Source organism: Trachemys scripta, chromosome 4 (assembly GCF_013100865.1).
Source record: "Trachemys scripta elegans isolate TJP31775 chromosome 4, CAS_Tse_1.0, whole genome shotgun sequence".
Taxonomy (NCBI): domain Eukaryota; kingdom Metazoa; phylum Chordata; order Testudines; family Emydidae; genus Trachemys; species Trachemys scripta.
Window position 1 is genome coordinate 48,981,714 of NC_048301.1, and position 27,750 is coordinate 49,009,463.

The 27,750-nt window shown below is 42.9% G+C and overlaps 1 protein-coding gene across 9 annotated transcripts in view; it reads left to right on the plus strand.

Annotated features, from left to right (window-relative positions):
• The window catches only part of HEATR5A (HEAT repeat containing 5A), a 130,996-nt gene that overhangs the window by 51,548 nt on the left and 51,698 nt on the right, over nucleotides 1-27,750 (plus strand). For all 9 annotated transcript variants that reach the window (XM_034768715.1, XM_034768712.1, XM_034768711.1 and 6 more), the window contains 5 exons: nucleotides 10,026-10,189; nucleotides 10,288-10,463; nucleotides 13,288-13,393; nucleotides 18,851-19,041; nucleotides 26,798-26,957. In XM_034768715.1, the coding sequence (XP_034624606.1) occupies nucleotides 10,026-10,189; nucleotides 10,288-10,463; nucleotides 13,288-13,393; nucleotides 18,851-19,041; nucleotides 26,798-26,957 (797 nt within the window). The remainder of the gene's footprint in view (nucleotides 1-10,025; nucleotides 10,190-10,287; nucleotides 10,464-13,287; nucleotides 13,394-18,850; nucleotides 19,042-26,797; nucleotides 26,958-27,750) is intronic.

The following is a 27,750-nucleotide window of genomic DNA, read 5'->3' on the forward strand; positions in this document are numbered from 1 at the left end:
CAGGTGGTTGGGGCTAGAAAATGCAAGGTAGCCCTTTGAAAGGTGATTTGAAAAAAATTATTAAAGAATTGGGCTTATGGCAGTGTTTCTCAAACTGGGGTTGCCGCTTGTGTAGGGAAAGCCCCTGGCAGGCCGGGCCAGTTTGTTTACTTGTCCCGTCCGCAGGTCCGGCCAATCGCGGCTCCCACTGGCCGCGGTTCGCCGCTGCAGACCAATGGAAGCTGCTGGAAGCGGCGTCCAGTACGGCACACCCCAGTTTGAGAAACACTGACTTATGGTGCTGGTTTTTTATTTTTTGTTTTTGCTTTTTATATCTGAACTTCCCTGGTTATATTGAAGATCTTCTGTGTCTCTCAGAATCTGTATATTGTGAGTGTAAGCCTTAATTGAAAGTGGGGAGGTTTTCATTCTTTGTTAACAAATATGGCATTTATCCAGAATGTTAATTAGTCACTGAAGTTTATATATGTAGAAGCAGGGGTGAATTAATAAAGGCCTAGGTGGTAGGGACAAGTGGGGAACAGGATCAAAAAGTCAAATGTATGTGCCGTCCCATTGTGGCTGGTCCACATAGAGGATAACAGTCTACTGCTGCTGCCAGTTACGCTAAAGGTCCCAATCATACTAATGAACTATGTAGGCATCAATATAGTTCCACATGATGGAGTTTTTCTCAGTTTGCTTTTTTAAAAACTTAAAGTTCAATGCCACTGAATGAGTAATAACTGTAGTGATCATTTAATTAAAGATTGTATCATTACAGTTGCACAGGAAAACATATTTCCTAATTTTTGCATGTTTGACTTTGCAACTCTAATGTTCTCTTAAATTGGGGGAGGGCTGTAAGTAATATCTGTTACTCCTGGGGGAATTCTGTGCCACTGCATGCATACAGAATTCATGCAGATTTCTTTGCTTCCACGCAAAAAAAATGACTTCTGACAGGGAAGCAAAGAGATGCCGCAAGAGCCATCACACACACCCCTCCCCAGCAGTGCAGGCACATTGTTTTGGGTGCCTGGAACAGCTGGCTGAGAGGTAAATCACCGTGGGGGTGGGGCTGGGGCTCCTACCCTGCACTGGGCTCAGCTGCTAGTCCCTGCTGGGCTGGGAAGGATGGGATTTCCTCTTCCCATGCAAGGAGCAGTGGGGGCTGGATCAGACCCACTCCTAGAAACCTTCCACAGCTTCAGGAAGCTCCACCCCCTCCCACACATTTCCTTCCCCCATCGCTCCTCAGCTGTGGGGGGAGGGGTCCATGTACAGGTAGCTGCTCTCCTGTCTGACCAACCCCCGTGCATCTCGACCGAGCCATACCCAGACAGCCTCACCCCCTGCATCTGGAGACCCATCCCGCATCCAGATTCCCCCTCTGGACCCCCACCCCTGCACCCAGACCAGCCCCCCACTCTCAGACCCCCACCCCACTAAGCCTCACTCTCCCAGCACCTGGATACTCCTACTAAGCCCCCCATTGAACCTCATCCCCCACACACACCCAAACCACCCCTAGTGAGCCCCAACCACCTTCACCTGGACCCCTCTGCAGAGTCCTATTCCCGCTGCATCTGGAACCCCTCAACCTGGAACCCTGTGCATCCAGATCCCCCACATTCAGACCCCCTACCAAGCCACCTGCACCCAGATTGCCCCACACAGAACCCTCTCACCCCACACCTGGATCCCCTCCCCACTTGGATCCTGCCGGGCTGAGCCTGTCTCCGCACACCTGGTTCAGGGTTCAGGGCTGAGTGTGCATGCGAGACTGTCCTTCTCACTTGCTACCTTGGTGCATCTGGCATGGATGGGCAGGGCCCTGGGGTGTTTCTGGGGTAGGCCCAGCCCTTGCATTTGTCACAGTCGGGTGAAGCCTCACTGAGCCCATGTCCTGGGGGGCGGGAGGGGCCTACAGGGTGATTTTCCCACCTCTGTGCAGCCCGTGGCCCGTGCTCCTCACTACCATGTGTGGCAAACCCAGGACAAACAGCTAGAAAGGGGGGGAGGGGGTAGTAATCAGTCCCAGGAGGTTAAAAAGGCCTCTCCCAAGCCACTGAGGAGAGAGAAATATGGTTCAGCTGGGCAAGGGGTTACCAGGGAACTAATTAGGTTCAGCTGGCTCCAACTGCTTGGAACCTTTTTAAACCCTCCCTGGCGTGGAAGGGGGTGGGGGGAGAGAGTGAGAGAACCAGGGAAGCTGCTAGTAAGCTAGGAGCAGCAAGGCTCTGAACCCTTCCTGCAAGGAAGGCCGCACTCTGTCCCCAGAAGAGAAGCTAAACAAGCACAAGGGACTGACTGAGGGAAGGAATAGCCAGACCCTGTGCTACCTACAAGGATTTGCTTTGCCCAAGCCTGTGTCTCCAAGGCTAAAAAGGACTGAGTCTGCTGAGGAGAAGAAGGTACTTTGCCACACATGCTGGAGCTTCCACATTTATTTATTGACAAAATATGCAGATTTCTGCAGAATTTTAATATTTTTGGTGCACAATTTTTATTTTTTTGGCACAGAATTCCCTCAGGAGTAATCTGTATAAGGTGTGTGTGGGATAGTGTTTGTCAACACAGTAGCTGTAGTGGACATAATTCTGGCTTTACACCAGAAAATTTATCCCAAATCATACTCTTATAGTGGTGACACTTGGATAGCTTAAAATATGCTGACTCTAAATACTTCATGCCATTGTGCTTTATGTACAGTGAGGCAAAGACCTGTCTAAAGGTTAATCTGATAAAATGAAGAAAATTAATTTAATACCCTAAAGGTTAAATTACTGATCAAAATATCATTATACTACTTGCTGCTGTAGTCTATTCATGCTCTGCTTGATGAGCGCAAACTCCTGAAACATGAGGGTATATACCAGGGGTCGGCAACGTTTGGCATGCGGCTCGCCAGGGTAAGCACCCTGGCAGGCCGGGCTAGTTTATTTACCTGCTGAAGTGGCAGGTTCGGCCGATCGCAGCCCCCAGGTTTGCTGCCCTGGGAATGGGGGCGGCGATAAGCGGTGCGGGCGAGCGATGTGCTGGCCGCGGCTTCCTGCCGCCCCCATTGGCCCGGGACGGCGAACCGCGGCCAGTGGGGGCCGCGATCGGCCGAACCTGCCGCCTCAGCAGGTAAATAAACTGTCCCGGCCCACGAGGGTGCTTACCCTGGCGAGCCGCGTGCCAAATGTTGCCGACCCCTGCTATATACTATACTACTTGGCTATCTATATTGCTGGAGGACAGACAGTTGATCACCACACTCATAGACTTTAAGGCCTGAAGGGACCATCATAAACATCTAGTCTGACTTCATGCACATTGTAGGCCACAGAACCTCACCCGCCCACTCCTGTAATAGACCCATAACCTCTGGCTGAGTTAGTGAAGTCCTCAAATCATGATTTAAAGACTTCAAGTCATAGCGAATTCACCATTTACAGTAATTTAAACCTGAAGGTGACACATGTCCCATTTTGCAGAGGAAGGTAAAAATACCTCAGGGTCTCTGCCAGTCTGACCTAGGTCAGTTGGGTCTTGCCCACATACTTAAAGTCCAATAGCCAGACACCTGGCTGGGAAATAATTGTTTGTAGTTAACTCAGAGCCCTCCCCATCTAGTGTCCCATCACTGGCCATGGGAATATTTGTCTACATGTTATTGTAGGCAATCTCATCATACCATCCCCTCGATAAACTTATCATGCTCAGTCTTGAAATCAGTTAAGTTTTTTTGCCCCCACTGCTCTCCTTGGAAGACTGTTCTAGAACTTCACTCCTCTAATACACCTCTACCTCGATATAACGCTGTCCTCGGGAGCCAAAAAATCTTACTGCGTTATAGGTGAAACCGTGTTATATTGAACTTGCTTTGATCCACCGGAGTGCGCAGCCCCGCCCCCCCGGAGCACTGCTTTACCGTGTTATATCCGCATTCGTGTTATATTGGGTGGCGTTACATTGAGGTAGCGATGTAGTTAGAAACCTTCACCTAATTTCAAGCCTAAATGTTGATGGCCAGTTTATATCCATTTGTTCTTGTGTCTGCACTGGCACTTAACTTAAATAACTCCTCTCCCTCCCTGCTATTTATCCATCTGTGTATTTATAGAGAGCAATCACATCTCCCCTCAGCCTTCATTTGGTTAGGCCAGGGGTGGCCAACCTGAGCCTGAGAAGGAGCCAGAATTTCCCAATGTACATTTCCAAAGAGCCACAGTAATACTTCAGCAGCCCCCATCAGTATACACACACCCCACTCCCAGAGCCTCCCACCCACTGGCAGCCCCGCCAATCAGCGCCTCCTCCTCCCTGCTCGCTCCTCATGATCAGCTGTTCTGTGGCGTGCAGGAGGCTCTGAGGGGGAAGGGGGAGGAGCAAGGGCACAGTAGGCTCAGGGGAGGGGGCAGGAAGGGGTGGAGTGGAGCAGGGCCTATGGCAGAGCCAGGGGTTGAGCAGTGAGCATCCCCCAGTACATTGGAAAGTTGGTGCCTGTAGCTTCAACCCCGGAGTCAGTGCCTATACAAGGAGCCACATATTAAACTTCTGAAGAGCCGCATGTGGCTCCGGAGCCACAGGTTGGCCACCCCTGGGTTAGGCTAAACAAGCCACGCTCTTTGAGTCTCTTCTCATAAGGCAGGTTTTCCACTCTTCTGATCATCTTAATATCCCTTCTCTGCACCTGTTCCAGTTTGAATTAATCTTTCTTAAATATGAGACACCAGAATTGCACACAGTATTCCAGATGAGGTCTCACCAGTGCCTTGTATAATTGTATTAACACTTCCCTATTTCTACTGGAAATACCTCACCTGATGATCCTAGGATTTCATTAGTGTCACATTGGCGGCTCATAGGATCAACCAGTACACCCAGGCTTTTCTCCTCGGTCGCTTCCAGCTGATATATCACTAATTTATAGCAAAAATTCTTGTTGTTAGTCCCTAAGTGCATGACCTTGCGCTTTGCACTATTAAATTTCGTTCCATTTCCATTACTTCAGTTTTCAAGGTTCTTCAGTTCTTCTAGTGTGATATTCCAGTCCTCCTTTGTATGGGCAAAACCTCCCAACTTTGTATTATTCACAGATTTTATTAGAGCACACCCACTTTTTGTGCCAAAGGCATGCATGAAAATGTTAAATAAAATTGGTCCCAAGACCTATCCCTGAGGAACTGTGCTAGTAATCTCCTTCCAGCCTGATAGTTCACCTTTCAGTATGACCCATTGTAGCCTCCCCTTTAACTAGTTCGTTATTCACCTTTCAATTCTCATATTACCCCTCATCTTTTCCAATTTACTAATAATTTCCCATGTGGAATTGTATCAAATGCTTTTCTGAAATCAAGGTAGATTAGATCTATTGCGTTTCTTTTGTCTAAAAAGTTAGTTATCTTCTCAAAGAAAGAGATCAGGTTGGTCTGGCATGATCTATCTTTCGTAAAACCGTGTTGTATTTTATCCCAATTACTGTTTACCGCTGTGTCCTTAACTACTTTCTTTTTCAAAATTGGTTTCACGATCTTACATGCAATTGAGGTCAAACTAACAGGCTTTTAGTTTCCCAGATCATTTTCCCCCCTTTTCTTAAAAACTGGAGAATTGCTAATACCTGTCATAGGGTATAACCCCCAAGTTTATGGATTCATTAAAAATCTGTGATACTGGGCTTTCAATTTCATGTGCCAGTTCCTTTAATAGTCTTGGATGGAGATTATCTGGCCTTCCAATTTGGTCCCATTAAGCTGTTTGAGTTTGACTTTCACATCAGATGTGGTAATTTCGACTTCCATATCTTCATTTCCATTGGCCACCGTGACAGTACCCCTAAGCTCATGACCCTTATTAATAACTGAGGCAAAGTATTCATTTAGGTGTTAGACCTAGATCAGCGGTTCTCAAACTGTGGGTCAGAACCCCAAAGTGGGTCGAACCCCGTTTTAATGGGGTCGCCCGGGCTGGTGTTTAGACTTGCTGGGGTGTGGAGCCGAAGCCAAAGCCCAAGCTGCATCCCCGGGGCCGAAGCACAAAGACTTCAGCCCTGGGGATTACAGCTCAGGTTACAGGCTTGCCGTACAGGGCTGAAGCCCTTGAGCTTGGGCGCCTCCTCCTCTCCCCTGTCCCCCGCCTGGGATGGTAGGGCTTGGACTTTTGGCCAATCCTGACACCCCCCCCCCACGTGGGGCGATGGGGCTCAGGCTTCAGTCCGCCTTCCTGGGGTTGTATAGTAATTTTTGTTGTCAGAAGGGGATCGCAGTGCAATGAAGTTTGAGAATCACTGACCTAAATTATTTTTAACGTCCACCCCAGCCTCACTGCTTAGCAGTCCCACTTTTTCTTTCCTTGGTTTTGTTGTTGTTGTTTTGTTTTTTGGTATTTATATCGCTATAGAAACATTTACTATTGATTTTAATTTCTTTTGCAGAGTTTTGGCAGTTCTCACTTTTTCCCTACATTTTCTGACCTCTGAGAGGTAGCTTTCCTTTCCAGTTCTTCCCATCTTTCATTCCTTGTAGGCTTTCTGCTTTCTCTTAGGCCTTGGCTACACTTGCGAGTTACAGCGCAATAAAGCAGCCCCGGGCGCCCTAGCTCACTGCCTGTCCACACTGGCAAGGCACGTAGAGCGTTCTGACTCTGCAGCTACACCGCTGCTGGTACTTCACCTCGGCAAGTAGAATCACATTTGCTGCCCCCCTGCTGGAGCGCCGCAGCGCTAGTGTGAACAAGGTGTTGCGTTACTGCGCTGTGATCAGCCTCCGGAAACGTCCCATAATCCCCTTAAGTGAAGTGGCCACTCTTGTCTTTGTTGTGAAATCGGCTGCAGGAATGCGGAAATGCCCTTTCAAAGCTCCGTTTGGGAGAAGCTGGCTGCTTATCAGCTCTGAGAAAAAGCAAACATTTACTGTTTGCTTTGAGTGAATGAGAGAGAGGTGGGGTGGGAGAGAGGGGGGTCTGAACTTACAATACCGCATGCTGACACACTCTCAGCCCCCCAAAAACCCACTCTCTCTCCCCCCACATACACACAACATAATCCCTGTCACACTCCACCCCACCCCCATTTGAAAAGCATGTTGCAGTCAGTTGCAGGCTGGGATAGCTGTCCGTAATGCACCGCTCCCAACACTCTTTTGAAATCAAGGACCCTAGTTGCAGATACATTTTTGTTCATCCTTCCAGTTAGCTTGAGCTGAATTAGCTCATGATCACTTGAACCAAGGTAGTCCCCTACAACCAGCTCTTCTATGAGGTCCTCACTACTCACGGATGGTTTTTTTGTTTGTTTTTTGTTTTTTTGTTTTTTTGGGTTTTTTTTGGTGTATTCAATCTGGTCAAGACAAGCCACGGCATTCTTATTAACAATTTTCTAGGCATGACGATCTCCAGGAAATTGAGTCATTTTGCAGTCCTCAACAGTGTGGGTCATGGTTTGTGGCTGCACACAGTGACATAGTGGACTGTCTCTAAAACACCGCCAAAATTCTGCTGCAGCACAGATTCCATCTCCGATACAAAACCAATTGAGAAGGCTCCATTGCCTTCCTGGTAAATAAAACCCAGGTTGATGTGGAGTAGGGGCCCAGATAAGATGATTATTTGTCACTTTCTCTGTGGATTAGTAAAGCTCTATCATAAATCCCTCACCCAGTAAACTTACCCACAATGGGCATCATGAGAGCAGATGACCATGTGGTGAATTAAACAACTCTTTAGTTAGTGGTAGATGTGACATATCATGCAATTTCATCACAATCTTTGCTACGCTTTCCTCTCTCCGAACTGGGTGGAGCAAAATTGCAGAGAACTGGTAAGCATGGTAGAGGAGTAGATTTAAGTTTGTCTGAAATAATACGCATGGTGAAATTAAGTTGTACATTGATAATCCTTGTGTGAGACAAGCGAGTCCATACTAGAGTGCAGTACTCCGCCACTCACCAATACCAAACCTAAAATGGCATCACCTCTTTTAGGTTTGGTGACAGTTTGGTGAAGAAATCTGTTAGCTATCATATCCAGGAAAATCTAGGCCTTATTATTTTTGGTAGCACTTGTCCTCCAATCTATATCTGGGAAGTTAATCTCACATAATCACACAATTCCCAGTACTATTTATTTCATTAAAAACATTAAAGAGGTCTCTATTGATATCCAAATCAGATCCTGGGGGTCTGTAGCATATCCCAAGTACTATCCGAGGAGAGCCACTGGTAGCTTTCTTCCCCAAAGTGATTTTGACCCAAACAAACTCTGTTTTATCCATTCCATCCCTTCTGATATCTTTACAATCTACCTCATAATTAATATACAATGTTCCTCCACCACCTTTACCTTTATTTCTGTTTTTCCTGAACAGCACATATCCTTCAATACCTGTATTTCAGTCATGATCTGTGTTCCCTGTAAGCTGTGCACTTGAGCGGCCACGCAGAAGAGATTTAAGTGCTGCCCCGCTGATTAGGAGAGCGTGCACAGCCGGCAGCATGTGTTCAGGTTCCCCTCCCCCCACGTTGCGCCATCCTGCAGCTGCTCCTGGGACCATCCTGCTGGCTGTGCGGGGCGCGGAGGGGAGGAGGATCTGATGTTAGGGTCTTCCTCCCCCCCCCATGTACCCCATCTCTGCAGAGTAGGGCAGAGGGGACACAGCCTGACTCAGGACTCAAGCTGCTGCGGGGAAGGGTGAGTGGCTGAGTGCCTTTCTGAGAGACAGTGCAGTGTTTCTGAGATTTCCCCATCAGCCAACTCACACAGTCTCTGTCTGTTTGTTTCTCTCTCCCCCTCCCATTGCCCATGTTCCCCATCTCCGCTGAGCGGGAGAGGGGAGACAACAGGGCTCAGGACAGACCAGGAGAGCTTTCAGTGAGTGTCTTAAAGAGACAGTGCAGAGCGTCTCTCAGAAACTTTCCCAGCAGCCAGCACACTCACTGTGTGTATGTGTGTCTGTCTGTCTCTCTCACTCACTCACTCACACTCACTCTCTGTGTCAAACACACACATTGTCTCTGTCACACACAGTCATTCTACTGCAGAGGTCCCCTAAGTGGGCACAGAGGAACATTCAGGGTGGCATGGCTGGGGCCTGTGCCAGCTCCCACCGGGGGCATGGAGGGGGCACTACCCAGCTCTGCTCATGGCCATGGCCCTGGCCCCAGCTGCCAGCCCCGCACCTGGGGTCCTGGCCCCAGCCATTGGTCCTGGCCCCTGGCTGAGGCTCCATGCCTGCCCTCTGCTGTGGCCCCAGCCTCAGCCCCCTTATCCCTATCCACATCCCCTTTATCCCTATCCACATCCCCCCCTCCCAGAGCCCCACTCCTGGCCCGGGGGTGGGGGGGGCGGTGAACAGGGATAAGGGGTGAGTGCGAGGTAGAAAGTTTGGGGACTACTGTGTTACTGCCAGTATCACCTACCTAACTGTTAGCTTCATTGGTATTGGCACTGTTTTTCCTCTTAATGTCCATTCTCCTCCTCACTGCTCTTCCTTTCTCCATTGCTTCTATTGTGTCTCTTCATTTTCTTCTCCCAGTCAATACAGGGTAAGTATTTTAAGTAACATCTAATTCCCAGATATTTTAATTTATATTTGGACATGTAATGTATCCCACGCTAACTTGGCACTAACTTCTAGAAAATTGATAGGAGAAATGGATCTCTCTTCATGGACTTGCATTTGTCTATCTACACAAGCCTGGCTCACTGCTCTGTTGCCCACCAAGTAACTTGTATTGAAGAATAATGGTTTGGAGTCACTTGAAAAGGATGCATTTTATTCTATTTAGCCTTATATAAAAACTAAGACCCTCAATCTCACAACTTCTTGTGTGCGGATGGATTGGTTTGCCCACATCGAGCTCCAGTGAAGTCAGTGGTTCTCCATGTGAATGCAGTAGTCTGTCACACACAAGAAGTTGCAGCATTGGGGGTCTTAGGAAATATTTTAGATTGTAAATCAGCTTTTCTGTATAAATGCCTTGTTCACAAAACTGCAAGTGGTCAAGTAATTAATCACTATTTTGAATAAAAGTTATTTTCTTTGTCCCTATAATTTGCAGGAAAATTCTGTGCTATTCTCAAGGAGCTAGTGGCTGACTTCACTGCCACTGATAACCAAATGGCTGCCTCTACGTTCTTGCTTCCACCTCTCTGTCACCAGGATGATCTTCTTTTACTTGGTCCTTTCTTGCAAGAGACTGACCACAGATTTATTGAAGAGCAGGTATTTGCAGTACTAGTATGACAATTAGTTAACAGTAGGGTTAGCAGTGATTTGTGACTTAGTCAGGAAATGTTACTGTCATATTTTTGCCTTTGCAGCTCCTCTTAGGTAGCAATATAGCTGGAGGAAGCCTGGAGTATGACCCTTACTCAATTTATGAGAAAGCTGCAGAAGGTGATTCAGTGCCTAAACCTCTACCTCCCGCACTATCTGTTATCAGTGCTGCAGTCCGTCTCTTTGGAGTTATATTTTCCCATGTAGCAGAATCTCAAAGGTAAAGTATTTACTTAAATTCACCATTAGTTAAACAGAGCCTAAAGAGAGTTAGTATGTTTAAAATGAAGAACAGGAGTACTTGTGGCACCTTAGAGACTAACAAATTTATTAGAGCATAAGCTTTCGTGGACTACAGCCCACTTCTTCGGATGCATATCGTTATGCATCCGAAGAAGTGGGCTGTAGTCCACGAAAGCTTATGCTCTAATAAATTTGTTAGTCTCTAAGGTGCCACAAGTACTCCTGTTCTTCTTTTTGTGGATACAGACTAACACGGCTGTTACTCTGAAACCTATGTTTAAAATATTATTACAATGTAGACTAAAGGTATGTGAATATAGAAGGTATGAATTATGAAGGGAATTTTCATGAGCTAGAAAGATAGATTTATGGCTGGAAGTTAATGTATAGTCTGAAAATGTCAGCTCTCAGTCTGCAGTTACTGATATTGATGAAAAGAAAGAACCAGTAAAATGGACCATTATATTGCATAGACAAGATGGGCAATGTAATATCTTTTATTGGACCAGCTTATGTTGGTGAAAGAGACAAGTTTTCAAGTTCTTCGGGTCTGGGAAAGGTTCTCAATGTCACTGTTACATAGCACGTGAATGAGATATAATGTTAATAAGTTTTCCATCCATGTTTAATTGACGGAGAAAGTATTATAAAATGTCTTAAGAGGACAATTCTTAATCCCTGTTTTCTTTCCACCTCTGCCTCGATATAACGCTGTCCTCAGGAGCCAAAAAAACCTTACCGCGTTATAGGTGAAACCGCGTTATATTGAACTTGCTTTGATCCACCGGAGTGCGCAGCCCCCCCTCCCCCCGGAGCACTGCTTTACCGCGTTATATCTGAATTCGTGTTATATCGGGTCGCGTTATATTGAGGTAGCGGTGTTGTAGTCTGTTAATACTGAACGTTGTACAGTAACAGTTCTTTTTCCAGATAAATATAAAATTTGTCTTGAGAGGATTTTATTGCATACTAATTGTTATAAGGACTCTTGAACATCAGGGGGAAAAGGGTGGGAAAATCACAGTAAAATATAATCCTCTATACTTGACAATGACAGGCTAAAAATATTTTTAAGACCGGAATTAGAAAAGTAATAAGGAAAACAAAGTAATTTGAAAAGTCTTAAAAGAAACAAGAATACATATCCTAAAACTGTAATTTGCAACCACAAGAGAACATAACGGAAGCAACAAAGCTTTGTTCTGTTTTTTAAAAAGTTGTTTTGATTTAGCTTTATGATAGTATTGATTGTTGAATGATGAAAAACATCAACACTTTTTTGTGCTGTTGGTCATTCTCCATTTTTTTAAATACAAAAATATAACAATAAAATATTTACTTAGAATATATAAGATTTGATTCAGGATAAATGGTATCACTTATGTTGTTTTGCATTTTCAAAGTACTGTACAATTAATCCTGAAATGAGCATGATTGCTAGTGATTATGTTCTGTAATTCTATGTAAGGGAGAGAGCTCATTTTAGGGGTCCTGAATCTCACTGTCTTGGCCAGCATAAATTGGGAATGCTGCAGGAAGCATTGAAGGATCTGAAGGAAATCTTATCCAGGATTATTAAATCAGAAAAAAGATGGTAATGTGTGATATGGTCTTTCAAATGAGATGGTATAAGATAGGAATTGGCTGATTCTCTGGGCTTCAGCAAGAATCATCCAGTTAACACAGTATTTTGTGTTGAACGAAAGAAAAAGAAAGAAAGTGCCACTCGATCTCCCTCCATTCCAATGACCCATCTGATATCTCATTATTCTTTCCTGCCGACACCATCCCCAATTACTTACATTCACATATCTTTCCTCGCACCATTACTTTGCAAAATACATTCCTGTGCAGTTACCACCATCTCTCTCCTTGTTCTCACTTCACTAACTTTATTCTTCTATATTTCGCTTTTTTCTGCGTCTCTGGTCTTTCTTTTCTCTCTCTCTCTGCCCTTGCTATTTTTGTCTTGTTTTTTCCTTTATCTGTTTCTCATTGGTGGTGCTTATAATTTTGTGCCCATAAGGCATCCCAAACTATACCATTCCCAGACACACAGTCCTCTTTAATAGGAACCACTCATTGGTAATGAGATAATGAAAGATGATCTATAAATAAATATCCTGTTATAGAAGCAAGGACAAAAAAAGTACATAAGGATAGTGGAAGTACATGTGCCGATATGGACTACAAAAAATCTTGTTGTAGGCAGAGATATCAAGCAGAGGCAAGAAAGGGATCTCTGTGTGTGCATGCAGGAGGATTAGCAAAGTAAATGATAAGAAAAAAGAGTAGGATGGGAAAGGAATAAGAGAAAATCTGGAGAATATTACTTAAGAAAAGGAGCTTAGAAAGACAGTTCTATCTTAACTTGTTTTGGTGGTGATGTAGTTCTCTAAAGCTCCCTTCTAGAGCTTTGTCACTTCCTTGAACCCATCTTCAGCATTTTGTTGTTTTATGTATGTAAAAAGCTAAACATGTGTTGCCCAAATATAGCAGTCTTTGCCCTGAAGTATGTACAATACCAGACAGAGTTTATAGAGTGGATAATATTCTTTTTATCTACAAAACAAATGTCAGGAATGTGAATTAAAATGCTTCTCTGCTGACCTCAAACAATTGGCATGTAAATTAGTTGATGAGAAGCCACCACTGTATGGTGATGGTAGGATATGAGAAGTCACTTGAGGCTTTAGAGCGTTGCATTTGCTACTCAAATGCTTCCATAATCTGAAGATTTTGTTTGATGTTTTTTTTTAAAAAAGGCTTGACCAATGTTTTTTTTCTTGTTTTGGTTTAAGGCTCCAAGTGTTAGAAAAACTGTTGGCTTCCATAAAACAAACAAAAGGAGCACGACAGCAGACAGTACAAGCAAATATTGTATCAGCATTTTCTAGTTTTCTGAAGGTAAATCTGCTCTTTTTCTAAATACTCGTTTTAATGCTAAAACTTGATGTCATTCAGTTTAAGTGCATATCTTGCCCTACCATGGGAACATTTCTGTAATCCTTTCCAGTAACCAGCTTTAATTTATCAACCAATCTGAGAATCAGCCTTCAAATATTAAAAATAAAGTATTGGTGGAGTCCACATCCCTAACAGCCTCTCAGACTGAATATCTGCTTGAAGATTCCCACCTTCCTAAACCCCTGGGGATCAAGGTTGGACCTTTCCTTATTTCTTATCTCCCCTCCTCTAGCAGAGAAATAAAATACTACACTGGAAGTAAAATAAAGTAGCCTAGTAGCTATATGACTGTTTTGTTTATTCTGCCTTCCTTCATTTTTTATTCACATGTCCTTGTCTCTGTCCATCTCTCACTTTCATTCTTCCCTTCTTTGGCTTTCTTTCAAGTAGCATAGAAAATGTTTGTCTAAAATCTTAGTCTAGACCAGGTGTATTTATTTTCTCCTTGCTGTCTAGAGATTTCTCTCCTTTAATTTTCTTGACTCTGAATTTTCTTGAAGATCTGGATGACCTTGTAAACTGGAGTAATAGTAATAGGATGAAATTTAATAGTGAAAAGTGCAAAGCCATACGTTTAGGGACTCATCGGTTAGAAGTAACAGAAGAGGAGAAGGACCTCGGAGTATTGGTTGATCACAGGATGACTATGAGCCGCCAATATGATATGGCCTTGAAAAAAGCTAATGCGGTCTTGGGATGCATTAGGCGAGGTATTTCCATAGAGATAAGGAGGTGTTAGTACTGTTATACAAGGCACTGGTGAGACCTCATCTGGAATACTGTGTACAGTTCTAGTCTCCCATGTTTAAGAAGGATGAATTCAAACTGGAACAGGTACAGTTAAGGGCTATGAGGATGAGCCGAAGAATGGAAAACCTGTCTTATGAAAGGAGACTCAAAGAGCTCGGCTTGTTTAACCTAACCAAAAGAAGGCTGAGTGGAGATATAATTGCTTTCTATAAATATATCAGTGGGATAAATACCAGGGAGGGAGGGGAATTATTTAAACTCCGAACCAGTGTAGACACAAGAACAACTGGATATAAACTGGCCATCACGAAGTTTAGACTTGAAATTAGATGAAGGTTTCTAACCATCAGAGGAGTGAAGTTCTGGAACAGTGTTCCAAGGGGAGCAGTGGGGGCAAAAGACATATCTGGCTTCAAGACTAAGCTTGATAAGTTTATGGAGGGGATGGTATGATAGGATAGCCTAATTTTGGCAATTAATTGATCTTTGACTATTAGCGGTAAATATGCCCAATGGCCTGTGATGGGATGTTAGATGGGGTGGGATCTGAGTTACTACAGAGAATTCTTTCCTGGGTGTCTGGCTGGTGAGTCTTGCCCACATGCTCAGGGTTTAGCTGATCGCCATATTTGGGGTCGGGAAGGAATTTTCCTCCAGGGCAGATTGGCAGACGTTTTTCGCCTTTCTCTGCAGCGTGGGGCACGGGTCACTTGCTGGAGGATTCTCTGCACCTTGATTTAAACCATGATTTGAGGACTTCAGTGGCTCAGACATAGGTTAGGGGTTTGTTGCGGGAGTGGATGGGTGAGATTCTGTGGCCTGCATTGTGCAGGAGGTCAGACTAGACGATCATATTGGACCCTTCTGACTACGACTCTGATTTTATCTTTGGGGAGAAATATCCTCTCGCCTTTTTGCCCCACTGAATTTTCTCATTAAGGTTGTCCTTTCAGCATCTTGTTCTTTTCCCATGTTTTCCTTGTAGCTTTCATCCCTGCCATCGATCTCTCCGTCTTTGTTTTTTTCCTCTCATTATTTTCTATCTCCTACGTCCTTACTACTGAGTCTGTAGCATTCTTTTTCTGTCTCTCCCATCAGAAGATTATCTTTTTTGTGGAACTGGGGTTCTGCATATTGATCCTCCCACTCCTTTCTCTCTGAAAATGTGTATGGCATTTTCCCCGCCAGTGAAGGGGAGGTCTCAGTGACCATTTTTTCCTCCTGCAATGAAAGAGGGAGGAATCCTTTGCAAACTCTTCTAATGCCCAGTTAGTAAGGGCGTGGCAGGGTTTATACTTCACTTTGAAAAGGAGTTAGTAGGGCTCTACTATGCCAGAGGGAAAATCGATGCAGGGGGGGACCCCTTTATCCCATAAACTTTAAGGCCAGAAGGGACCATCATGATCATCTAGTCTGACCTTCTGCACATTGCAGGCCTACCTGCCCACTCCTTAATAGGCTCATAACCTCTGGCTGAGTTACTGAAGTCATCAAATCTTGATTTAAGGACTCAAAGTTTAAAGTGTAACTTTAAAGTTACAAAGAATCCACCATTTAGTCTAGGTCAAACCAGCAAGTGCAGAGAGGCAAAAAAAACCCCAACCAAACAAACCCCAGTTTGATTTTGCCACTGTGACTTGGGGAATAATTCCTTATCAACTCCTAATATGGCAACCAATTAGACCATGAGCAAATCCCAGCCAGACACCGTGAGGAAAAAAATTCTGTAGTAACTTGGAACTCTCCCCATCTACTGTCCCATCTCCAGCCATAGGCTTTCCTTACACTCACCAAACTGCATGAAGTGCTAGTTTGGGCTCTATTGGTATGAATGCAGGGATCTTGCTCTCTTTCTTTGGCACCTGGAGCAACTCTGAGGCATGCTGCCAGTGGGGGACGATTTCCACTCACTGTCCTATCTGGAGTGCCCTGTGGAGAAAAGAATGGAGATGATGAAAACCAGTCTTGTAGTGCTCCTATCCATTAAAACAGATTCTTCAGTAGCAGTGCTCTAGGAACACCCTGTTCACAGCTGGAAACTATGGAAATAGGCATGGTAATCTTGGATGTCAGAAAGTGAAGATAGCAGCACTAAGGAAGGAAGGTGCTCCATGAGGAAGGATGATGGAAATGGTGGAGCAGGAGGCAGTATGCCAGCACAGAACAGAGGAGTCGGAGGCCCCGGTCAACTAATATTGCCAGTGCAAGTGGTTGTCTCATTCAGAGAAAAACCACCAGTATGGTAAAATATCTGGTAAAACTCTCTCTTAAAAAAACAAACAAACAAAAAGTCTAGAAACGCAGTACCTGATTTTGGTGTAAAAGTGGAGTAACTTCAGTGGAGTTATACTGGTGAAAGTGAGAAGAAAAATAGGGCGAGTATACTTTTATGTACATTTCAGAGGCTAACTGAAACCTGTCTCTCCTCTTGCAGCATGAGTAGTGGTCATTGTAGCTGTATAGCATATTGTTCATTTGGAAATGACTGCTTGTCAAAACACGTTTCCAAATATGTGGACGTACAAAGGGTCATTTTTACTTTTTCCCATTAAAATCTCACTGATGTTTCCTGAAAGTGCATTATATTTTGATAAAAATGTTTCCCTTTGGTCAATTCATCATTCTCTTTTTCCTTCCTCTGTTTGATGTTTCAGAGTAGTTTAACAAAATATTATGGACTGAGTTCATTGCCTGCCTTTTATGTTTGGTATAAAATTATATATATATATATATATATATATTTGTTTCACAACACCCAGTTTCCTGGAATTCTATATTTTAATGTCTTATTGTTTGATGGCTTTGTTTGTTATTGTCTGAGCTTCAAGAAGGGTTGTTCTCTCTTTCCCTCTTGATGTTTAGAGTTGAGCAAACTTAGCTCTTAAAAGCAATTAAGCAGAACCAAATAATTGATATGTTTCTTAAGGGTATGTTGTATTTCTGTAATGGTGTTCCTCCAGATTTAGGGAGGAACCAAGAGTGCTATTACCCCAGGTCTACCAAGATTAACAGTTTATCCATTACAAATACAAAATAAAAAAATACAAAATAGTGAATCGATAATTCTTTGTAACATTGTCATACTTTAGATAGAACTCTCTGGAGTTGATTGCCACTTTGCTTTTCTAACAGACCTTTTGGCTGTTCGATGCTTTATGCCTAGCTCTTGTGTAACTTTCCGGTTTCCTTCTATCTGTAAATACATTGTGGAATGTTTTCTGTCTCTAGATGTGCTGATATTAGGTAAGATCAGCAGTTGTCGTCATAAAGGCACCTGTTATATTTTCTGCATTAGTGTTATCTAGTCTGCCCTTGGATACTGTGATGATAAGCACCTGAACTATGTTAAGTGGCAAACAGAATTATGGAAAATTATAGAAGGTGAAAATTATGCTTTCCTCTCTGGCTGCATCTACCTTGAGGGTTTTAGGGACATCTCCCAGCATTGCTCTCACACCTGTGCAGTTCCACTGGTATTTGCCAGAATCGGCACAGTCACATTTGAACAGTGTGATGGTAAAACTCAGATGCTACAGCAATAGTTGGAGATGTCCTTAAAATTCTGTGTGGACATGATTTTCTGGCTTTGCTAAATTTCAGAGGAGGTTGTCTGTTCATAATGAGGGCTTGTCTACACTTAAAAGTACTGCAGTGGTGCAGTGAAGATGCTACCTATGCTGATGGGAGGATATCTCCCATCAGCCTAGCTGATCTACCTCCAAAAGAGTCGGTAGCTAGGTCGACAGAAGAATTTTGACATTGACCTGGCACTGCCTAGACCAGGAGTTAGGTCAGTTTAACTATGTCGCTCATGGGATTTTTCAAACCCCTAGTTTTGACGTAGTTATGCGACTTAATTTCCTAGTGTAGACTAGGCCTGATTTTTTTTTTTAATGAACATCATTTCTTTATTTTAAAGGTATGTTGTGGTTTTCAAGCTGAATGTTATCAGGTTTGGGCTTAGTATGATCTCCTGGCAAAGACATTACATAGTTCCATGGAACACTTTAAATAGAGTAGCAGGTAATCTATGCCTGGATCTATCTGTCTGCATTATCACTGGAATACAAATCTGTTAGGAGAGTTGCAGAGACTTAGCTGGCTTCTAAAATAGCCAGGTCCCAGACCACAAGAAGTTTGACAATTCCTATTTTAATTGAACACTGATTGAATAAATTCTAGTGTTTTTATTAGATGCTCTCCATCAGTCTCAATCACATGCATGTGCTCTCATTAGAACTTTTAAAATCTATATTATTTTATTTTCCTTAAGTGTTTTTCATCCTAATATTCTTTCCCAGGTTTTCTGCTACAAGCATTTACTTATTGTAGACTACTGCAGGAGAAAAGCCCATTCATTAATTCTTTTATCAGGATTATTTTTGAAATGGTGGAAGTGTTATGCCTTGAGTATATTACGTTGCTTATCAGTGTATACTGTACTTCTCTGGAGGCCATACCTGTTAGTCGCAAAGAAGAAGGGGTACAAATATAGTTGCCTGATATTAAATAGAGTGTGCTCACTGAGAAAACCAAATTAAATATTTATGTATGTTTGTTTTTATTGCTGAATCATAATATTTAAAAGGGGAAATTATCTTTATTATGCAGTCTTACCAATTCAATTATTAAATAATTTATTTTTAGCACTTGGCTAGCTGCAAGGGAAATTTAGGTCCAGAAGAAGTTAGAAGACCTGCACTGACTCTAGTAATGGGTGCCTTGGAAAGCAATAACCCACTTTTAAGATGTGCTGCTGCAGAATCTTTGGCCAGACTGGCACAAGTGGTTGCTGACAGTGCCTTCACTGCTGGATTGGCCCAAGTTAGTTTTGACAAGTAAGTCATTTTAAAAAATGTTCATATTAAGCTGTCATTTACTCAAGTTTATACAAATACTTGCAAACTCAACATGGCTTCAATATTCGTAATATTTTAAAGGAAATTAATTCCTATAAAATAACTTATCTGTGGTTGAATCTTGGATACCTTTAAATGTATGGGAAAAGTATGGCCAAATTTATGCACACAGTTTGTGCTTCTGTTACTATAAAAAGACCTGTTAAAGAAAGAAATTATGCAGGCATCCATGGAAGTTGAGTACGTTCAATCTAAATCTAAATACTTGAAAATTGGCTGCCTCACCATTTTTAACACAGTAGAACCTCAAGAGTTACGAACACTTTGGGAATAGAGTTTGTAACTCTAAACAAAACATTATGGTTGTTCTTTCAAAAGTTTACAACTGAACATTGACTTAATACAGCTTTAAACTTCACTATGCAAAGGAAAAATGCAGCTTTTAACCATCTTAATTTAAATGAAATAAGCACAAAAACAGTTTCCTGACTTCATTAAATTTTTTTTTAGTAGTTTGCGTTTAATATAGTATTATACTGTATATTTGCCTCTTTTTTTTTTTTTTTTTTTTTGGTCTCTGCTGCTGCTTATTTGCCTATTTTCACTTCCAAATGAGGTGTGTGGTTGACTGGTCAGTTTGTAACTCTGGTTTTTGTAACTCTGAGGTTCTACTGTATAGCATTATAACATATCACTGTAATAGCATGGTAACTGTGTGTGTGTATGCCACATTCACATGGGTAAAAATCACTTCACTCACATAAACCATGAGCACTTGGTTGTTATGCAGGTCAAGTACTGGGATTTGAGGGAGACTAGATAGGTGAAATCCATCCTTAAACCCAGGGCCACAGCATTCAGCTCAGTGCAGCTTCTGCTATACTGGTACTCTGATCTATGAAGGAAAAAGCTTTCTGTGTTGGCTTATGCAGTAGTGGCAAGGAAACAACATGGAAGATGTGTGGAGGCCTACATGGGTGTTCATTCTATCAACAGCTCCACCAGCTCCACTTAGGTGCTGCAGAGGACTTTATACAGGTTATCTGCGCTAGGGTAAACTTGTAAAAAGTTAAATTTGTAAGGACAAAATAGACACACCATTTTCTGTCAACATTATATTTTTATTAAATGGTATAAATTAGATTTAGCAAGTCTTTAAAAAAATACAAAAAGTCAGCCTGATTTGAAGGTAATTTATATACAGAAATGGTTTTAATATTTGTGAGATATTTCTGACAAAAATAAGGAAATTCAGGGTTGAAGCTGAAACTTTCTGGCAAATTGTTTTTAACTTGTTTCATGATAGCTGCACTTCAACGAGGCTTGAAATACTTCATTTATATAATGTGTTTTGTTGTATGGCATGGTTGGGTATAGCAGAGAAGAATATATAATTTTAAAAACCCAGGGTTTTTTTTTCTCGGACTTTTTCATTTTAAATTTCTATGTTACTTGAAAGTATTTACTTGGACATATCAACATTTTTAAGTGTTGGTGGTTTTTTTTTTTTTTTTGCTATGATAATGGAAACATTTAGGCTCTGATTTCAATCTGTAATTGGAAATTTTAAGTATTGTAAAGTTAAAAGGAAATGCTTGATTTTGAATCCTCTAAGTGTAGGGACTGTCCTAATGTGTCTAGAGAGTGCCTAGCACATAACGAATGCTACCACAAATAAATAAGACCATACTGATTATGAGACTATCTAGGTTCTTGTTATACCTATTAGGACAGTGGTCTCTAACCTTTCTACGCCCAAGATCACGTTTTGAATTTAAAGGCAACCCAGGAGCTACCCTGCCCCTTCCCCAAGACCCTGCCCGCTCATCCATTTCCTCCCTCCTCCCCAATCGCTCACTCTCCCCCACCCTCACTCATATTCATTGCTGGGGCAGGGGGTTAGGGTTTGGGAGAGGTGTGGACTCTGGGCTGGGGCCGAGGGGCCTTGCAGTGTTGGAGGAGGCTCAAGGCTGAGCCTGGGGCAGGGGGTTGGGGTGCATGAGGGAGTGAAGGGTGCAAGCTCTGGGAGGGGATTTGGGTGCAGGGCTCTGGGCTGGAGCAGTGTTGTGGTGCAGGAGGGGGTGTAGGGTGTGGGCTCTGGGAGGGAGTATGTGTGCAGAAGGGGACTCCAGGCTGGAGCAGGGGCTTGGAGTGCAGGGGGGGTATGGGGTGCTGGCTCTGGGAGGGGGCTCAGGGCTGGGGCAGGGATTTGGGGTGCAGGAGCAGATTTGGGGTGCAGGAGGGGGCATGGGGTGCTGGCTCCGGGAGGGGGCTCAGGGCTGGGGTGCAGGCTCCCACTGGGGGGCACTTACCTTGGGCGCTCCCAGTTGGCAGTGCAACGGGACTAAGGCAGACCCACTGCTTGCCCCGGCCCCACTCAGGCACATTGGCACCACCTCCTCCCCATCACAAGCCGGGCTGTTACCTGGGGTTGTTTTAACGCAAAGCTTTTGGTAACTTTTACTCTGTGCGAGATGGTATTAGGAAATAAATCAAGGGAGACACGGCCGTCCGACCGATAGATGGCTGGCACAAACAGGACAACACAAGAGTGCTTTTACTTAAAGCTAAACTTTACTTAGTCTTGAGCACTTACAGACATCCGCAGCAGGTTAGTGAAACATCCCCAACCCTCGATAATTACCGAAGCTGAGCGTGGCTTTTCAGTGGCACCGTGACAGGCTTCAGCTGGCCAGGCTTCCGTCTGCCTGTGGGGACCCGAAGATGCGTCCAGAGGGAGCATCCCTGAAGAGCCCCTCCTTAGAAGTCCAATTACCTCAAACTTTTCCCCCTTATTTATACATTAGTAATACAATGACATATTTCTTAAAGAAAACTTGCTAAGCAAGCAGCGTTAAAAGGTCAGACATCTTATGATTGCCAATTAACCAGAGATATTTACAATACGTGCATTAGCAATTTTAGCACTTTTAGCAGAAAGGATGCAGGTCAAGCTGTTCTGTCTGTGGTACCCGAAATCCCCGCCCCTTCTGTCTGGTTACACTGAGGCCGCTGCATGACCAATTTATGACCTGGTGACTTAGCTATTTTTGTTAGCAATAAGCAAGAATGGTTCAGTATGGCCTGTTAACTTGACTACTGTTAGCAATACACAATAGTGGTTTAGGCACATTACTGGTTTGCCAAAATTTTCCTGAACAGGGCCACTCCCCACCCTGCCAATCGGTAGTGCACATGTGGCCATGCCGCTCCTGGAAGGCGCCAACACATCCCTGTGGCCCCTGGGGGGGGGCATGTGGCACCGCGTGCTGCCCCTCTCTGCAGGCACTACCCCCGCAGCTCCCATTGGCCACAGCTTCCGGTTCCTGGCCAATGGGAGCTGTGGGGGCAGTGCTTGCAGGCAGTAGCAGCGTTCGGAGAGCCCGGTCCATTTCTCTTCCCCCAGCCTACAGGGCTGCTTCTGGGAACAATGTGGGGCCATGGCAGGCAGGGAGCCTGCTTTAGCAGCAGCGGGCAGCCCCACTGCACGCCCGCAGCCAGAGATCATGATCGACTGGGAGAGTCCCCAGAATCGACAAGTTGATCGTGATCGACAGGTTGGTGACCACTGTATTAGGAAATAGTAAGAGAGCTCCAAAACTGACTAGAAACCTAGAAGGCCAGGGCAATAGATGACATCATTGGTGGTTGGAGAGAAAGATGTGGCTAATGGGGTGGAACAAACTGTCATTGATGCTGAAGATGGGCATGGGTTGGAACTGATTAAGAGTCTTAGTTTGTTAAACTCTGGAAACTTCTAGAAGGTGCATTTAATGTGGTTCCCTGCAATTTCACAGTATTGATTGTATCCCATTTTAACAGTAGCTAATCTAAAACTGGTGTGACATACCAGGGTACAATCCATACCAATGAGTAGCTGTGTCATCCCTGCCCTGTAACCTGGGGTACCCTTTACAATCCCTTGCTGCTGTAGCCTCCTACTTGGAATGCTCACAAACAGCCTCCAGCTTGTAAGTCACTCACAGCTATGTCTGTGTGTGCTGCAGGCAGCCAGCCACACCTTGGCTCTCTCCAGCCTTAAAGATTACCGCAGGGTGACCCCACTACTCTCCCAGTCTTTCTCTCAGAAACATATGTCTTGTACTGCCCAGCCCTCTTCTGGTCAATACAACTATATTGAGTCCATTATTCATTTAAGGGAATAATACACGCACAACTTGGTACCCCAAATGGTGTTCCCCAGACACTTCAGCTAGAACACAACAGATTTGAGAAAACAATAAAACAGATTTATGAACTACAAAGAGAGATTTTTAAGCGAGTACAAGTAAGGAGGCATACAAGTCAAAAGTGGTTACAAGAAAAATAAAGATAAAACATTTATTGGTGCGTAACTTAACAAACGATGTTAGATTTAAAGCAAAGTTTTCTCACCACATGTTTCTGCAGATTACCAACCAAACTCTCAGGTCACAACCCCTCCCCCAGAGTCCAACATCTGCTTTCTTCTGGTGCAGTGAATGTGAATGTGATGGGCAGGGAGAAAAAGAGGGGTCTCTTGGGGTGTCTGCCTCTTCTTTTTATAATTCTGTCCCCCCTTTGAGAAGCATTTCCAGCTTGGAGCAAGGCGACAAGTAGTAGCATGTGGGGGAAGGAAACTCCATGCTGTTTCTTTGTTAAGATACTCTTGTCCCCTTTCCTGCCAAAGAATGGCCGCTTACAGGCAATGGTCCATCAGCCTTGTTTACAGCTGGCTGAGGAGTCCATTTGACCATTGTTTCTGAGGAACTGGTTTAGCCTCTCCCTAGTCTTATCTGGAAAACCTACTTTTAGTCATGATTTCCGCTTATGTTTATAACTTCACATATAATCCTGCTACTTGCATTTTGCCATGCTATTATAGATGAGCAAATAACGAGTTTTTAAATGATACCTCACAAGACATGCCTTGTACAAAATTATTACAACAGTGTGTAGGGTGTGAACATGGCTATATTCTGTCACAGCCAGTAGTTACCAATAATGTGTGAATTTATTGGAGACAATATGCCTCAAATAGAAGGAAACAACAATTGAAAGGAGTGAAGTTATGAAAGCAGATAATTCTTCTACGCTAACATGTAAACCAATTTGTTGAGGAGCAAGATGGAAAGAATTTTTTCTCATTTCAAAATGCTGAAAACAGGTTTCTGTGTTTATTTGGACATCAAATTAAATTTTATTAGAGTAATAAGAGCAAAACGTTGAGTTTGGCAAGTGAAACAATTTTATGCGACTTTTATTGTTAAAATGCAGCAGTGATGACTATTTTAGTCCCTATTCCAGGCCTTCCAGCAGCTCTTCAACAGTGTAATTCAGGAGCAATCTGTGTACATCTAAAAATGGCAAAAATCAAGGTGTGATCATGCCAAAAAATTGCACTTGTTTTAATACTGTTTTGTGCTACTGGTATCACTTACAGTGTAGCGCAAAATGAGAATTTAAAGGAACAATGGAAGCATTTCACCCTGCATATAATTTCCTGAAAGATTTTGAACTTCTGCATGCACTGCTAGATACTGCATTTGAAGAAATAAAAATAGAGGTTTGTCAGTCATATATGAAAAATGACTTGATAATAGCTTCAAGCGCCCACACAAGGCACATTGGTTCTTTGTCCAAAAAGAAAACCACAGAATGTGGTAGCCGGCTGTTGAAGGTGCCATCTAATGTATAAAGAAAAATATGACAAATTAAGTCTCTTCCATTTGTTCAAACAACAAATATGTAGAAGATAACTTTTCAGATGCAGTCATCCTAAACTTCTAATGTATGGGCGGGCATTCAGCGTACTATTTAAAATTTTCTGGTTTAAAAAGTAATGCCTAACAAAGTGTTAAAGCACATTTGGGAAGTTGGTTGGCTGGAAAACACTTGAAGGAACTTTTTAGTGACTCAGCAGACTACAGTCTGATGATACCATTGACACAGTCTCAAACTGGAAATCTGGCTAGATAATTAACAACAATCAAATGGAACCACATAAGGGCAATAATTGAAAAAAGTGATTCAGAGAAGCTATGAAACTTAGCTAACATCACTGATTCCAAGTACAGAGTTTGCAGCATGGATACTCAGACTGTGGCTCTTTTCAGCATATGATATTAAGAACATAAGAATGGCCGTACTGGGTCAGACTAAAGGTCCATCTAGCCCAGCATCCTGTCTACCGACAGTGGCCAATGCCAGGTGCCCCAGAGGGAGTGAACCCAACAGGCAATGATATTAAAACACTGTAATTTAATTAACCAATCAGGATGCTTTATTGTAGGGTATAGAACGGCTTCCATATGAGGAGAGATTAATAAGACTGGGACATTTCAGCTTGGAAAAGAGGCGACTAAGAGAGGATATGATAGAGGTCTATAAAATCATGACTGGTGTGGAGAAAGTAAATAAGGAAGTGTTATTTACTGCTTCTCATAATACAAGAGCAAGTGGCCACCAAATGAAATTAATAGATAGCAGGTTTAAAACAAACACAAGAAGGTATTTTTTCACGCAACACACTGTCAACCTATGGAACTCCTTGCCAGAGGGTGTTGTGAAGGCCAATACTATAACAGGGTTCCAAAGGGAGCTAGATAGATTCATGGAAGATAGGTCCATCAATGGCTATTTGTCAGGATGGGTAGGAATGGTGTTCCTAGCCTCTGTTTACCAGATGCTGGGATTGGGTGACAAGGCATGGATCACTTCATGATAACCTGTCTGCTCATTCCTTTGGGGCACCAGCCATTGGCCACTGTCCGAGGACAGGATACTGGGCTTGATGGACCTTTGGTTTGACCCAGTATGGCCATTCTTATGTTCATAGATCGCACTACTGTGGCTCTTTTGAGTAATGTTGATCACTAATTTGGCTCCTGAAAAACTGAGGTCTGAGTATCATTAGTTTTCAAGCTGAATTCAGAGCAGGAAAAAGAGACTGAAACATAATCCTGAATTTGTTCCTTCTCTTTTAGAATGTAAAATTTAAGATCCAGATTAATTTGATCTGTCCTGTATTTACAGAAGAGATTGCATCACAGTTGCATCAAAATCCTGCCCAGCCAGTTCAATATCAGCTGAGTGTGTGTCAAGAAGATTGGATTGGATTGGTTTGGTTGAAACTTTGTAATAGGCTAAATGTTGAAAAGCATTAAGTTGGTAAAAGGGTGTCACGGCCTAACTGCACGTACAAAAGAGTGGTAATCCTGTCTAGGGAGTAGAATGAGGTCTTGCTATTGTACTCTTTTTTTTTTTTTTTTAAGCTTAGACATTTGTAATCTTCTTAGTTTGGACAATGTTTCTGCTTTTGTCATGTTTGAAGAAATAACATGATTATGAAGTAAATCAGATAGTGTGTTTTGTCCTAAATTTAATAAATCTTTTGTAGTTTTTTTTTTTCTTTAGTGAGTTTTTCTCCCACAGAAAACTGTCTTGTATGTTACTGTTTCTAGGCTCAACAGGCAGAATTAAGATTGTCAGCATATCCTAGCTAGTACCAGTTTTTCACAACCCTCTGTTTAAATTGAGAAATGCCCCTTTGTTATTTTGGTGCGACTCTGGTGTAGGAGATAAGTAGTACTAAAGTGTCTTTACATATTCAGGCAACATAATGATTAACAAAATCTTTTGCTGATTGCATTCTGCAACCAAAGCACTGAAATCTACTATGTATAAAGATTACCTGGCAGTATCAGCTATTGTAGACATATTTTCTAACAACTTTTTTTCTCCTTGAAATTAACAGGCTGAAATCTGCTAGGGATGTGGTGTCAAGAACAGGACATTCTTTGGCTCTGGGATCACTGTATAGATATTTAGGAGGAATAGGCTCTACTCAGCACCTGAATGCATGTGTTGGAATCCTTTATACCTTATCTCAGGACAGTACTTCTCCTGATGTACAGGTACTTTTGTCACATAATTCAAAATATTTGCCCTCTCTATAGATATTAAAACAGAACCAATTGTTTTTTGGGAGTAAAAGTTCTTCTTACATGTAAGAGGAGATTAGACAACAATTCCTTCAGCAGAATTCCTGAATTCATACTATTGTTTTGAATTTGATGTACATTCACCTGAATCTTACTTAATTAGATAGTGCCTGCTTTTTCTTTTCATCTGTATATCATTTTTTGTGTCTGCAAATCTGTCTGTTTCCTAGCACTTTTCTTTTATAAAGATGATGTAGTAAATAGCTTGTAGCTAATGTGCTGCACTAGCTACAAAGACCAGCTTGGTCAGTAGAAAGCTTGTTTGCATGAGTCAAATCATTGTGAAGATGAAGTCACATGGTTCTTCCTGAGATAACACTTCCCATATCTGGGAAGGATATTTTAATCACACGTTGAAATAAAAAGGGGTATACATCAAAACTCCTTAAAGTTTAAGTAAGGGGTGATAAAACCCCCTACATGCCCTTTTAAATAGACTGAATAGTAGGCTTAAATTTATCACCTCTATCTACTATCTTCCATACATAGAGGATCACTACAAAATTAACATGTAATGGGTTTGAATGTAGGGCAAAGTGACTGAGATTAAGGCCTTGTCTACACTAAAGGGAAAAGTCGATCTAAGCTACGCAATTGGAGTTACGTGAATTGCGTAGCTGAAATCGACATAGCTTAGGTCTACTTAGTGTGGACCCCGCAGTATGCGATGTCAGTGGGAGATGCTCTCCCGTCCACTTCCCTTACA